This window comes from Sphaerodactylus townsendi, linkage group LG01 (genome assembly GCF_021028975.2).
Source record: "Sphaerodactylus townsendi isolate TG3544 linkage group LG01, MPM_Stown_v2.3, whole genome shotgun sequence".
Classification (NCBI taxonomy): Eukaryota; Metazoa; Chordata; class Lepidosauria; order Squamata; family Sphaerodactylidae; genus Sphaerodactylus; species Sphaerodactylus townsendi.
In genome coordinates, this window is record NC_059425.1 from 71,366,654 (window position 1) to 71,382,938 (window position 16,285).

A 16,285-nucleotide genomic window follows, 5' to 3' on the forward strand; every position below is an offset into this window, starting at 1 on the left:
CTCATTGGTATACTATTGTGTTATTTTTGATGAGATGACACTCTGCCCATCTAGAAGGGCTCATAGGCAAATAAATTAAATGTTAAACCTACATTACAGCGCCAAAACTCATAATTTTAAAAAAATGCTCTCTATAACCTGTGAAGATAGTCCAAAGGCAGGACCATGGCTGCTAAAAAAATTACCTTTTTTAACACACAGTAATGTAGCCTGGGCTTCTGAGGCACTCGTGCTCAGCAAGGGACGTGGCCTCACAGGGGGGCACTGCAAACAGGCCTCGGTGCTATTTTGCCCTGGGCTCTGTTTCCCCTCCCTACGCCTCTGAGTTCAACAGAAACAAATCAAACCTATTTATTATACCAGAGTTTGATCTGAGCTACAGAAGGGGTATGTCCCCCTCTAAAGCTGTGGTGAACTCTGTACAAAGGAACATAGTACAGTCTCCACTTCCACTATATTAAGACACAATGAAGATAAGTAAATGAAATGACTAAAGAAATCAAAGAGACATATTTGACTACCTAAAAGCTTATTTCAAAAAAATGAAATGCTTTGCATTGGTCATACAGCTCAATGGCTATATGCTACACTATCAGCAACTGGCCACTTTATAAAAAACGGGAGGAAGAAACTTCAAGGTCCCTTCCACTAGCCCACCTTCACTAATTTCTTAGAAATAGTTGCTTGCTGCTCACCTTGGATTTTTTAATAAGAAAGCAAACAAAGCAAGCAAGAAGACAGTTAACCAAAATGGGGCTCTATTTCAGTGGAATTCAAGTCAACCTAGTATTTCAAACACAGAGAGAGCCAGTGTGGTGTAGTGATTAAGAGCAGGTGCACTCTAATCTGGAGAACTGGTTTTGATTCCCCGCTCTGCCACTTGAGCTATGCAGGCTTATCTGGTGAACTAGATTAGCTTGTGCACTCCAACACATGCCAGCTAGGTGACCTTGGACTAGTCACAGTTCTTTGGAGCTCTCTCAGCCCCACCCACCTCACAGGGTGTTTGTTGTGGGGAGGAGGGAAAGGAGTTTGTAAGCCCCTTTGAGTCTCCTTACAGGAGAGAAAGGGGGGTTATAAATCAAACTCTTCTTTTTCTTCATATGGTACAAAGTTACAACCCATCTTTCACCCAGACATGTTCATGTGCAGCTTTCCAAAATGCATTCACTCATCTATTGCTGAATGTGATGTAGGCCAGGTAAAATAACTTCACAGAATTATTCTCACTATGTGTTTAGGCTCTTACTTGCTCTGGACTGCACACATAGGACACATCACTTTAAACCCTATTAAAATCAACAAAGTCTCAAGTATTAAATCTGTATAACTATGAAATAGTCCAGTTAGTGATACTTAATTTCTAACAGCACTTTACAGTATTTTAAAAATGCAAGTTACAATTATTTTATTTTTAAGGTATATCTCCTTTATAAGAGAGAGAAGTTAAAAATCTGCAAACGGTAGATCCATGTCAGCAAACTAACAATATAGTGTGATTATATCCTGTAGAATGCACTCTATTTGACATACCTTTTTTAGCTTTAAGAGTTTTTCTCCACAACGTGGAAAAGATTCCATCTGTCCAATCATTAGTTGCTGTATCCAGTTTGCCAAACATCTGAGGGGCAGTAATAGCTTTAGGGTTCATACGCATTTCTCTATGAGGATATCCACATTCTGTCATTGCCCTCATCAGCATAGTTATAACAGCTGTTTTTCCAGATCCACTGGGTCCGAGTGTCATCAACCCATGGCGCACTTTGGAAGTTTCATACAACTAAAGACGGTGAGAGTGGGAAACAGTACAGTAGCCATTGGGTTAATTAGTCTTCTTATAGCGGGTGTTACACTGTGATGGTGCATTCATAGTCATATGCACACTCCAAGGTACAGAATATTACACCTGGATTTCTCCCTGCCCCATTCCAGGGACAATTACATCTCATGGATCTAATGGCTAGACTGTATGGAAAATGTTTAGTGCTAAAGTTCACACCGTAAAATTTTACTAATTGGCTTAGGTTATGTTCTGTTTCCTTCTTATAACTGTAAGGTGTTTTATGCTATACCTGTACAAGCTTGAGATTCCAGGGTGGGTGATTAATCAGTCCTGCCTCTTCAACCTGATTTGCAACAGCTGCTTGAAGTTCAACATATGTATTGCTGTCTAGCACTAACCCAGGAAACAAGTCATTGATAAGACTAAGAAATAAGGGTTCATCTTCATCTACCTAAAAAATAAAAATACACTTTATTCAATGTTGAAATGTGTATTAGTATTGAAATAACTACTAATACCAATATGTTTACAGATAAAACAACTGTCTGCATGTTGGTTCATATACCGGTAGATAAAAGTTACAGAGTGTTTCTATACACAACAGAGTACAGTTAAAAAATACTGATCTCAGAATGGTGCTTTTTTTTGTTTGCATTTGTCCAAAGGAAGAGTCCACCTTTTAGATTTGATAATATTATTGCCTTTTTGTAGGGTCATCATGTTGACAAAAAACATTGGAAAAAAAGGAATTTTGCTCTGAGGAAGACTACAACTCACCAATTTTTTGCTCCATTAGCCAAAGTTAGATATTGAAGTGAACATTATGAGCCTCACTCCAGATGCTTAATGGGCTTGCACAGCATGGCCTCTATCTAGAACCAGCAGCTTATAACAAATGTCTTTTAGAGCTGCATTCTATACAAATGAAGAAAATAAATGTCTAATGCCACTAATCTGTTGATGACAATTGTACTAGTTCCTCCCGCTTGTGCAAACATGCATTGATCAACAGAAAAAAAATTAACTGTGAAACTGCAAACATTGGATGCATTGGAGAGAGCTGTTAACTGTTATGAAATTCATGTAGTATACTAGTCATGGATAGAGTTTAATGGTAGCTGCACTGGAAAAAAAAACAAAGTCTTTGTGGCCCCTTTGATTAAGATCATCCAAAATAACATATCAGCAATTTGTCAAGCTGTCCAGAACTGGTTGTCATATTGCGTATAAAGGTAGAAAAGTGGAGGTATCCTCAGCCATGATTTTAAGGCCTTATCTTGTAAGGGTCCTCTGTGAAAACAGATATGCAGATTTTAAATGGTGCTGGCATTGATACCCAGGCAAACCATAGTCAGACAGGGGGGCTATTTCTGAGTGCCTTATCAGTCATAATTTGGATATCATAGATATCCTCATGGACTCACGGAGCAAAGCAAAAGTAATATGGATGCCAGTCTTAATTCAAGGGCTTTGATATCAAGGGGATCTGCCTGACACAGGACATCAATCTTTCCACTCACCAATTAAGTATGCATAGCTTCAGACAATGCCTGTCCTGAAGGCACAAATACTCAAATTTGGTTCACAACAGCCCAACCTTGAGATCGTGCACCTGGCTTCGGCTTCACAAAGAATTTGCAAAAGTCCGCACCCTAATTTCATTAACAAACTGGCTAGATTGTCCAGCACCCTTTTCTCCCAAACATTAATTTAATTTTAAACCTACTGTCCAGCTATTAAGGGTCATCAAACTTCTAGAGTTTCTTTGTTTTAGCAGTCCACGTTCATCAAGACCTGAAATGTTCCTGTTTTTGACAGATTCTTCAGAAAGAACTGAAGGCTGTGCAAATAGTGAAGGAAGGAACAGCTGGGCTAAGCTGACTCTGTCCCTGTTGAGCTAATACCCTGGACTTAATTGAAATGCTACATCATGTTGAAATGCTCTTCATTTAAGCAGTTTTGGAAACCCTTTCTTCATTTATTGAATACTAAAGGGAAGAACCATCTGAGCAATTCCAGGCTGCCCCAACCTCTGCTAAGAGACCAAGACACCACATTAGCAGAAGTTTTCTTAGCAAAATTCTAAGACAGAGAATCAACTGAACCTTGTATAGGTTGAATTTTAAGTGTTTTCATTTCATTGTTTGCTTTTCTTAAAATTCTATTTATATAAACTTGAATAAATGCCATTAAAGGTACTGATTTTTTTTTTTAAATGCACAGCTCAAAATTCATCAAGTCCTGGGCACTCCCAGGTCTTAATCTAATCAAACCATTTTCCACAGCATTGTCCATCCCTGGGAACGGAACTCTGCTTTATTCTAGCAAGGTCGCTCCTCTTATCAAGGACAGAGGGTCATTTTTTCCTATGATCCCCAAAATCCATGGCAAATCACCCTTGGACATCTCTCCTTGTCATCAATATGGTTTTCTGTGAGAAGGTGTCTCTCACTGTCTTTGGACCACTTCTGAAATGGTAAATATCACCTTCCCCTCAATACCCTCTTCTATTCCCGCTGTTGTTCATCTCTTTGGATATCCTAGCCTTCTCAAGCTCTCTCTCTCACTAACACACACTCTCTGTGCAACTTGCAACTTGCATGTGTATTTTTATTCTTTGTTAATTCCTCAATAAAATTGCAATACTTCTCTTTCAGTTTGGGTTTTTGAGTGGATTTCGTTGGGATACAGATTTTTGTCTACATTAGTGGAGCTTCCCTATCCACCTCTGTCATAACAGACCTGTCCTCAGCTAATTCCCTCAACCACAAAAAGGGAACAGGTCAGACTAACTCAGATTCCAGAATCAGGCTCCATTATTAGTCTTCTGAGAAGATGAAACAAAAAATGTGCGTTGGTGGTGGTGTGGAGAGGGGTCGGGTATGGAAACATCCCATTGAAAACCCAAAAGCCAGCAGATATATCTCTAACACCACATGGAACACATAGATTTGATTCTTACAAGTTTAGACAGATTCATATCCCTTAGCCCTCTCATGACTGTACACAATTCACTGTCATCTGGTCTGGCTCTCTTCTGAGATCCAAGAGTTCTCAATACTGAAAGGATATTTCTCAGGCCAAAGTCATAATGAACCTAAAAATAAAATCCAAAAAGTTTATCAGTTCTAGGAGTCATTTAGATATACTACCTCCATAATGACAGGCTCAGAAATATATGCTGAACCATAATATTCATATATAACAAAACAAAATCTTGAGGAAATTGAGAGGATTCAAAGCTATTAAGTGTATCAATGAATTATGGCATTTTTTACTTAAAAAGATATAATGCTAATAAAAATATTTCCATCATATATAAACATAACAAATTCAATCCGCCTAATGGATTGGATTTAGTTTGCTGTGTCTCATGAGGAATATTTAACATGATATAGATATGAGAATCAATAAAGATGAATGTTGAAGATGCACTGTCAAGCTACACTTAATTGCACTGAGAAATAAATTGGCATTACTGGGAAATAGACACTGAACAAATTGCCTCATCACAGAAAACAGATTTGCACATAGTAATAAAAGCAGGAGACACAATTGTCAAAAAACAGTAGGTTATATATTTGTAGAATCAGTTTTTTTATAGTAAAATTATAGCAGAGATCAGTTTTTCATTCCTGCAGTACAAATGAAGGTGATCATGAAAGTAATTTATCAACCACTCATGTTCTCAAAATACAGTAATAATAAGAAACCAGTAAACATAAGCTAGCTACCCTAGTTATGGTGTTCTTTCCCTCATGTCCCTCATGTCCCTCATTCTTAAATCCAGAGCTGATCAATCACTCATGCTCTCAAAAGACAGTAATAATAATAAGAAACCAGTAAACGTAAGATAGCACACCTTAATTATGGTGTGTTTCCATAGTCTGGTCCCTCATTCTTAAGTCCAGAGCTGATCTTCAGAGAGATAGTTGGGAATATGTAACCACTTCCTTCTCAATAAATACAGCATAGCTGCTTATCTACAGCTACTGAATACACAGTCCAAAAATATATGGTGCACTTGAAAAGCCAGAGTGGCTCTTTGTTTATTAAGTATGTTCAAATGTCACAAATTGTATGTTAAAAATGTAGCCAAAGACAAAGTCCCTAAACCTGATCTCTACCAAATGTAGAGATAACATACTTCTAACTGTAATTAATGTACGTACTCACCCTACAATTCAAAAAGCATCACACAATTTTGGACTCAACAGTTTTGGCTCACTTCACTATTACCGCACTACAATCCTTAGCAAAGGAAACTATAATTCCCATCAACCCTAGCACATAGATTGTCAATGCAAGAAACAGGGGCCCCAAAGGGCTATTTTGTTTGGGAAGCCTTTTTATATAGTTTTCCCCCTCTTTTGTAAATGTTTTGTTTTGTTTTGTTTTGAAAAAGAAACAGCATGACAGAGGTGAATGGTGTTTCGTTCATTGTCTTTCTGAAGTAATACAAAAAATCCCTTGAACTTTTCCAAGCCTTTGACAGCAATGCTCACAGGAAGCAGTTATGGGGTGAACAAGCCCAGTGGGATTTGCCCATCATTAATCCAGCAGTACAATGATTCAAATCCATAAAGATCTAGAATCTGGGGATTATCAGGTATTATTGTACAGTTTTGATTTAAAAAGGGAACTGTGGGAAGATGAAATATTCCTAGCGAGTAAACTCTTCATACAAATAGGCCAGAACATTCCAGGTGATAACTCAAAGCTCTTATAGAGATTTTAGGTTTACTTGCTGATCTGAGCCATTCTGTTGCCGCTGCTCCTTTCTACCTAGAACCCACTTCATTGCTACAAAGATGCAATAGTTCTATAAGGTTACCTGCTTAGTAAGCTGCTCTTCACAAAGCTTATAAAGGACAAAGAATTTCTGAGCCAATATAACGTTTTCAATAAAGCCACAGCTTGCAAGTTTCACTCTCATGATTATCTGAAAAGAACAGTACAATATTAAAAATTTCATGAACATTATAAGTGAGTTATTTTTAAAAAAACAAAATGAATTTTATAGAAACAAAGTTGCACAATAATTCAGAACTTAATGGATTTTCTACAACATAATTATAAACTGCACCTGTCTGTCTGGAACCATCATAGCAACAGTTCTAAACTGAATCTTCAGATTTTCTGGCAGTTCCTGGCGACCAGCATAGCCAGGATTCTACAAATAAAAACAAAGGATTTGCAAGTGTTTTACACAAACTATTTGAAGTAATTTGAATCTGAATTTGAATTCAGATTAGCCTGTACACTCCCACACATGCCAGCTGGGTCACCTTGGGCTAGTCACAGCTTTTCGGAGCTCTCTCAGCCCCGCCTACCTCACAGGGTGTTTGTTGTGAGGGGGGAAGGGCAAGGAGATTGTAAGCCCCTTTGAGTCTCATGCAGGAGAGAAAGGGGGATATAAATCCAAACTCTTCTTCTTCTACGTATAGAAAAAAAATCAGACCTAGAGAACCTCTAGAACAGGGGTCCCCAAACTTTTTAAACAGGGGGCCAGTTCACTGTCCCTCAGACTGTTGGAGGGTCGGACTAAAAAAAATTATGAGCAAATTCCTATGCACAAATGATTGTAAAATGTTTGATTTCACCTTTCAGCCTTTCTGTCATGGTCTATTTTTAGAACAGTGACCAAAGTATGTCAAATACAGGGTGGGCTCCAAATATTGTTGGGGAGGTGTGGAATACCTTCCCCTGTAAAAAAAAAAAAGCAGAACTTTCCCAATGAAACATTCCATCTAACCCAGGATCAGGTATCTTCCTGGGTTCTTTCCTCCCTAGCAGCCAGCGAGCGATTCGCCAGCCTGGCTGATACCAATGGGAGTGAGGCGGAACAGAAAGCCTGAGAGCAACACATGGAGTAGCTGAGAGAGAAGGGCGGAGCAGGCATTGCCACATGTAAGGTTTCCAACTCTGGGTCAGAAAATTCATGAAGATTTGGGGGTGCCATCATGTAACTGCAATCAACAGCCGTTGGGGCCGGTTCCTCCTCTCCCTCGAGCCCCCACTGCACATGAATGGAGCCATTGCCGCCATGCCTGGCAGGCCGGATAAATGCCTTCAGGGGGCCACATTTGGCCCCCGGGCCGTAGTTTGGGGACCCCTGCTCTAGAATGTGCAGTCTACCATGCTGTAAATTGCTTTGCATGGACAAATGGGAATGAACTCGCCTAGCACAGTCTGCGTCTTTGCAAAATGTCTGTCTAAGCCTTAAAAGTAGTCATTGGCCACAGCAAACAAAATGCTAATAATTGTGTGTATCAGCAACCAACCTCAGGAATGCATGCTTTTTGTCTCTGCAGCCGCATCTCCCTCCTATACAGCTTGTCAGAATTAATGTTAAACATAGTTAACCAGGTTTCTGTTTTAACAGATTCTGATATTATAAGGTGGGCTGAGTTTCAAGTACTAGGTTTAAAGAATCCTGGTTAATGCTAACTGTAGCTATCATAAGGGCCTACTTAACCCTGGTTAAGAAGGAAGGAAAATTTTCTTTCAGGAAAAGGAAGGAATGTGCATTAACAGGGATTTGCTATTATATCTGCACAGGACTACTTATTCCAGCTAGTCAGCAACCCAGAGTTTCTTTGTAAATATTCTGAAACAATACACCTAGCATTAAAAATTAAATCCTTTTTGCTACTGGTTCTAAAAAAGTTCAGTCATACTGAAATAATGGCCTTTATCTTCACAAAACAAACCACTAACAAATTGGCTTATCTAGTCCGTCTGTGCAGATAGCCTTTATTGGCATAAATTTATAATACAGCATAAAAGGAAGGTAAAAATACAATTGACAAATAATAGGATTTTAAAAAAGAAAAATAGTTAAAATATATCATTAACATTTAATTATTTCAAGAAAAAATCTGCAAGATATTCATTATGTATAGGTTCAGGATGATTCAGAAGACTTGAGATTACAACTGAGTCAGCGGAATCTATGGCTCTTGAACAGTGAAGAAGAGAATGAGCTAAGGATTCAATGTGCCCCAATTTGCAGGGACGCAGCCTTTGGGCTTTGTCCAGTTTGTTGAATCTCCCAGAGAGAAGAGTTGAAGGCAAAACATTAAATCTGGCGAGCGCCATGATCTGGCTCACCATTGCGCCGGGTTAGTCAGCTAAATATTTGGCTATTTGGCCTTGAATAGGAGGAATTTCTAGGTTTAAGGGGGAGCAGGGGTTTGTTTGTTTTTGCCATATTGTCAGTAATTGAAATTCCCAGTCTAGAGATTTCATTTTTAGAGTTTGATAGTTCTCTTTATAAGAGCTTCCATTTAGATTTTCCTCTCTATGATACTGAACCAACTTAAAGACACTACATCTGATAAAAAGGAGTAAATGAGGCTGGAAGAATCCTGTTGGTGATGAATCCTAAGCTAGCATTTGAACATTCTTAACCATGTCATGGATTCAAAGGTGGTTTGGCCCAATTCTAGGCATAAAGCCATGAAGTGGACACAATTAAAAAAAAACATTACTTTATGAAAAAAATTGGATTGCAAGATATTGATGGATCGATTGACTGCCTTAATCCAAACTGGGGGCCCACATAGAAGCTGAGTTCCAACTTTGGCGTTAAACACCTTGAGTGTGTCTTATCTAGTCTTAACATCTAGGTCAAAAAGAAATGGCATACATCTGGATTTTGTTTTGAAAAAATGGATTTTGTTTCATTATTTTGTATTATTAATTAATACTGTAGAAGTGTTAATAAATAGAAATATAATATTTTAAAATATATTGCTATGCTCACATAGTAATTAACCACATATATAATTTATTTTAAGTACACCTTGTAATAATCATATGATCAATAGTCTCTTAACAGAAATAGAACATTTATAACTTTATCAATAAATTTACCATTGTCAGAAAAATTCCAAATTCTGGATTTAAATCTACAACATCTCCATCAGAAAATATGAATTGCTTCTTCCTTTCTTTCCTTGCTGTCAAAATTATATAAATTTGCTGAGCTGCTACTGACAACACCGGTAATTCAATTCTGTTAAACTCATCAAAGCATCCCCAGGAACCAGATTGTGCAAGACCTAAAATAGGAAAAGGAGTTTTTGCCCTGAGTAAAACCATTTCCCCCACAACTGTTCTATAATATTCGGACATCTTTTTTTTCCTGGATGAGATCAAGAGAAGAAATTCTAAGCAGGCTGTTTCTGGTTTGACTTTGGAGGAAAATGGTAGCAAGTCATCATTTGACATACTCCTGCTTAGCATATGAATAACTTTGCAGTTGTGTTATTCTCAAGCTGTTACTGCTTCAGATCTTGTTGTTGGCTATCAGCCTCCAGCTTAGGCCTTGAACTTGGCAGAAGATCAGCCAGCTGAGAGAGATCTGCTTGATCACTGGGAAAACTTGCTTCCACCTTTTTTGTTCAGGTTTTTTCCCCTCTATGTATTGTTAGTCACGTTGGTTCCCTCCAAGGAGGAAGGTGGGATATAATTGTGCTAAATAATTATGCCAAAAAATAAATAAAATTTTCAGTTTTTCAACTGGACTATACTGCTTTGCTATATATGTCACAGCTATGAAAAAGTTTCCCTCCATACCTATATACTACATGACAATATCCTCTCACTCTTATCTTGTAAGCATGAGCACCAAAGTTATGACCTTTTTAACAATGTACTCCTCCGCAGTCATAATAATAACCAGGCCATTACATTTCTAATTACAAAACAAGTATTATTTATATACCATTAAAGTTTAGTGAAGTGCAGCATCACTTCCAATATATTTTAATTTCATTTTGCACTCATCTGCAATTTATGTAATGTTAATGTTATAAATTATTATATTTCTCACAAAACTCAACCATCAATTTTTTTTTACCTTATTGATTTCTCTTTTATTTGATGCAGGCAGCCCTATCTTATGCCAAATTTACTCAGAATTAATCCTATTAAATTCAGAGGAAACTGTTCCCAAGTGAATGTGCATGGGATTGCATCTTTAGGCAATCTTTTTTTTATGGTAGAGCTATCATAATACTCAGCTTGGGAGGATAGAGAATTGAGAACAGCTTAAAGCAGGAATAAAATGTTATCAAATACACAGAAAGCCCAGTTGGGTTTTATTTTATTTTATTTGTTTGACTTACTAGCCTACCCTTGCCAGGCTCATAAATACATATCACAATGAACCCATCCATAAACAACATTTAGAAACATATAACAATAAAAGTTCAATAACGATCCACTAGAGTTCTTATAAATATCTATGGCACCAATAAATATGCAATTGTATTTCTACTGCCAATTAAAATAAAATTTCATTTATAATCAAAACATCCATCCTTCCAATCCCAATACTAACTTAGAAAGAAGGGAGGGGCAGGACTGATAAAGTTGGGATGTCACCTAGTTGGAAAATTGTTGCTGCCTCAACTATAGGCCTGCTGTAACATCTCTGTCTTACACGCACTACAAAACTGAACAAAGTGCCAAAGGATCTGGGTCTCAACTGACAGAGAGTTCCACCAAGCCAGGACCAGAGCCGACCATCGTCACACACACACTCCGCATGCAGCTTGACTGGGGCGGATCAGCGCTGCTGGTACTATTAGATCTGACCACAGCATTTGGTATGGTCGATCACAATCTTCTGACCCACCACCTGGCCACTTCTGGGGTTCAGGGCATGGCCTTGCAATGGTTCACCTCGTTCCTTCGGGACCAGAGTCAGCAAGTGAGGTTGGGAGACAGGGCTTCCAAATGGTGCCTGCTTGCAGGGGTGTAGCTAGGGTAAATGGATCCCGGGGCAAAATCTGAGTTTTGCGCCCCCCCCCCATTTGGGCAGCCTCCCTCCCCCACCACGACCAAACAACATTTTTTGCACCAGGTCATCTCAAAGTCACCATTGCATTATAGAACATGGCCCAACACACAAATCTGAACACACCCAGGGCTCCCTAGTTTAAACAACATTGAAAGTGATGCTATTTTTTTTAAGGAGGGGGAATCCACCCTGAAACAGCATCACTTTTAATGTTGTTTAAATTACAGAGCCCAGATTCTCCTTTTAAATCCACCTTAAGGGGATACTCTGGGCTCCCTAGTTTAAACAACATTGAAAGTGATGCTGTTTCAGGGTAGATTCCCCACCCCAAACAGCATCATTTTCAATGTTGGTTATTGTGGGTTTTCTGGGCTGTGTGGCCGTGGTCTGGTGTATCTTGTTCCTAATGTTTCACCTGCATCTGTGGCTGGTATTTTCAGAGGTGTATCACAGAGAGAAGTCTATTATACACTGTGTCCAGCCTTCTCTTATAACAGACTTCTCTCTGTGATACACTTCTGAAGATGCCAGCCACAGATGCAGGCGAAATGTTAGGAACAAGATCTATCAGACCACGGCTACACAGCCTGTAAAACTCACAACTACCAGTTGAATCTGGTTTTTGAAAGCCTTCAACAATACTTTTAATGTTTTTTTTAATCTAGGGAGCCCAGATTCTCCCTTTAAATCCACTCCAAAGGAGGTGGATTTAAAGAGAGAACCTGGGGAAAATGTGAGGGTGCCTGTCAGGGGAGCAATGTTTATGCTAACAGTACCAAACTTTTAGGCTATCTTCAGAAGACTCTCCTGATTAAACCACCCAGGTTTAGTGAAGTTTGGTTCAGGAAGCCCAAAGTTATGGACCCTCAAAAGGGTAGCCCCATCTACCATTAGCTCCCATTGGAAACAATGGCGGATGGAGCACCCCTTTTGGGGGTCCATAACTTTGGACCCCCTGAACCAAACTGCACCAAACCTGGGTGCTATCAGCAGGAGACTATCCTTATGATACCACCTAGGTTTAGTGAAGTTTGATTCAGGGGATCCAAAGTTATGGACCCTCAAAATGGTAGCGCCGTTTACTATTAGCTCCCATTGGAAATAATGGAGTATGGGGTCACCCATTTTGTGGGTCCATAGCGTTGGACCCCCTGAACCAAACTGCACCAAACTTGGCTGGTATCATCAGGAGAGTCACCTGGCAATAGTCTGAAAGTTTGGTGCTGCTAGCCTAAAAACAGCGCCCCCTGCAGGCCAGAAATGGGAAAAACCCTGAAAAATAGAAAAAGCCACTAACGAACCTGCAATTTTTGCGCCCACCACAAGGTGGCGCCCGGGGCACTTGTCCCCGGATGTCCCCATGGTAGCTACGCCTCTGCCTGCTTGTTTGTGGGGTACCACAGGGGGCCCTATTATCCCCCCTGTTATTTAACATCTATATACAAACCCTTGCTCAGCTAGTGCGGAGTTTTGGGCTGATCTGTCATCAATATGCTTATGACACTCAGCTCATTCTGTTGATGGAGGGCCGACCTCTGCCCCTGCAGCTCTGCAGCACCGTTTGGAGCAGGTTGCTGGATGGTTGAAGCAAAGCAGATTAAAACTGAATCCAGCTAACACAGAGGTCCTGTGAGACGTGTGTGTGCGGGGGGGGGGGTTCAACCACCATTGCTTGAGAGGGTCTCTTTCCACTGGCCTCCTTTGTGTGTAGCCTGGGTGTCCACCTGGAATCCTCTCTATCTGTGGAGACCCAGGTGGCCTGTACAACTCAGGTGGCATTTTTCCATCTGCGCCATGCACCGTGGCTGGCCCCCTACCTCTCCCAGACTGATCTGGCCACAGTGATCCATGCTACGGTCGCCTCCGGGCTAGATTATTGCAACTTGCTCTACGAAGGAATTCTCTTGTGGCTGGTCTGGAGGTTGAAGTTGGTCCAGCATGTAGAAGTGCAGTTCCTCACAGGAAGCCCTAAACAGGACCATATCTCTCCTGTGAGGTGTTAGCTGCACTGGCTGTGCTGCCAGCAGGCAGGGGCATGGCCAGACCTGACCCCGCAGAGCCAAACAAGCAGCAAGAACAAGTGGGGTCAGGTCACAGTCCCAGGGGTCAAGGCAAGCATCAGGCAAAGCGTAGTCAGGTCACAGTCCAAGGAGTCAAGGTATGGGAGACATAAGGAGCAGGCTAGGAATTAGCAAAGAACCAGGCACACAGCGACAACAGGTAACACACTTGTTGCACCCAGGCAGAAGCAAGCTCACAGCGAGGCTTATTTAGAGAGGCTTGTTCAGGGGGCTGGGATTCTGCAAGGAGTTAACCAGAAGCTAACCAGAAAATGGATAAAGAAATTTTGAAAACTGTACTCACCTTCTTTTCTTGTTCTTTTTATTATATAGCAAAGGAAAGTTGTCTATTGTGTGCTTTAATTTGATGCTAGAACTAGGTAGATCCCTGATGATTTATCAGTGCTTGCTTTGACCTTGCAATTAACTACAGTTGCTAATGCACATTTGTTGAGAAATACTAGAAATACAAAGAAATACTGAATACTGTTCACAGTTCCTTTCTTACACATGTGTACGACAAGCCAAGTCTTACCTTTGAAAATTCGGCCCAGTCCTCTGAAATCCATTTGATCTGAACAGTTAAATACTACTACATATTTCCCCAAAGCTTTTCCCATGTCTTTTGTGGTTTCTGTTTTACCAGTTCCAGCAGGTCCTGCTGGAGCTCCTCCCATGTTCATTCCTAGAGCCTGAGCCAAGGTAATGTAGCATCTGTAAAAGTAAATTCAAATCATGACAATATAAAACATTTAAATGTGAGGTGGTATATTTATATATAATTAATTCAACTTTACATTTGGTATTCCAATAAGGCTCAAATTGTCATCAAATGAGAATGCACATATGCAAATCTTAAACCAAATACTAAGCAGCAATTAAAGATGGATGAGGCCCTAAATTTAGAGTAGTAATATTCTGTATGGTTGTATTATTCAATAAATTCATTGTTTCTCACCTGTCCGTTAAAGGTGTTATGACCAAGCGATCTGTACATCCCAGAAATTCATTTTGGTAAATAAAATCCACATCAGTGATGGATACTAATGTTAGATCCAGATCTTCCTTAAAATAAAACCTGCTCTGCTTTAACCATTCAAAATCAGTCACTGATCTGATATGCATTTTAACCTTTAAAAGAGGGGGAAATACCATATGAATTATTCTAAAAATGTATAGATATAAGGTATGATCTGATGAATTTAAACAAGGAAGGGATCACAGTTACTACTGTAAAATGGGAGTCTCCAGCAGGTAGATCACTTGTCATACAATAGCTTGTTCTCCCTTAGAATACCCAGGAAAGGGTCATTAAAATCTGTTGTAGGATTTTTTAAAAAGTGATATTTCATAAGTCATTTCTCTGTGCAGCTTAGCTGATAGCTTCATTGGGGGGGGGATCTTCCTAGTCTTTGTTACATTTTTTGAACAGAACAAAATTTGGTATTATGCTGGGGCATTTGGATATTTTCCGTTATAGGCTTCATACTACCTGCAGTGTTTAGAAGCAGCAGGTGCTACCATGCAGTTGGAGGGAGAATCAACTTTCTAAACATTTTGCTGAAGCCAAGAAACTACAGGTTTAAAAATTCACATGGGAGAAGGGGAGGATTTAATGACAAAAATTATTATGTTTTCATTACAATTCAGGGGCTTGTGATGATCTGCTGATGGAAGAGATGTAGGAATAGGTGTCTTTCCTCACTGATTTAACAGGTTGATTAGTACTTGTGACAATTCCATTGGTCAGATATGAAATGAATTAAAGTTTCAAAAATTAACATTTATACTTTACCAAGTCATCAAATATATCACGCTGATGCACATGAATGGTAATAAGGGTTTCAAATTTCACTCTGTCAAACTTTGAAAGATCGTGGGTAGTCTGTCCAATAAGAGTATTTAGAATATCCAGAAATTTCTGATTGGTTACTGACATGACTTTTCTATCATCTTTTGCACTGATTAAGGCTTCTTCCGAATCATGTGTCCATAGCATCTGAATTCCCAGCAACCCTACCTATAAATTTAACGAACAACTAATCAGAAATGCATAAGAACATTTATAGTGCACTCCACTTTAGATAATGAATGTTCAAGTAGCTTATAGTTTAAAACAATAATTTAGAGTGATTAACTGGAATGATTAACTGCTGGAGATTTGCTATGATTTTCTTTTGTAAGTAGAAAATAAATCAGGGAGTTTTGAAGGTGATCTTCTCTATCATACTCAGATACATTCATAAGCAAATCTGGCTGTTCTTTTATTGCATTCTGACAATGAAGTATAGACATCATTAATAACATAAAAATTCCACTCCTCTGAAAATTCATTATGGCATAAATATGATGCCCCCCCCCTCCACCTGCAACACATAGGCCTCTCAAAAATACAAGGAAGCAATTTTGAAAGCTTGCCAGAAAGCTTCCAGTAAGCAGCTCTTAACCTTTTGGAATATTGTCTAAAAATAACTTATAAAAACTAGACAAATTTGACAGTGTTTATCAAGCCCCATTTGGTCAAGTGCCCCATCGTCTATTACAAGTGGATTGTATTTTCACAAATACATGATGACTCATCTCTGTAGGCTCTGTTGTCAGTACTTCAGAGCACATGACATTACAGGAGTT

The 16,285-nt window shown here is 39.3% G+C and overlaps 1 protein-coding gene across 1 annotated transcript in view; it reads right to left on the reverse strand.

Moving 5' to 3' along the window:
• Positions 1-16,285, reverse strand: part of DNAH8 (dynein axonemal heavy chain 8) — a 195,288-nt gene that overhangs the window by 92,902 nt on the left and 86,101 nt on the right. Inside the window, 9 exon segments of the mRNA XM_048505004.1 lie at positions 1,534-1,780; positions 2,073-2,234; positions 4,746-4,880; positions 6,618-6,725; positions 6,870-6,956; positions 9,662-9,849; positions 14,190-14,368; positions 14,613-14,785; positions 15,450-15,674. Of these exon segments, the coding sequence (XP_048360961.1) occupies positions 1,534-1,780; positions 2,073-2,234; positions 4,746-4,880; positions 6,618-6,725; positions 6,870-6,956; positions 9,662-9,849; positions 14,190-14,368; positions 14,613-14,785; positions 15,450-15,674 (1,504 nt within the window).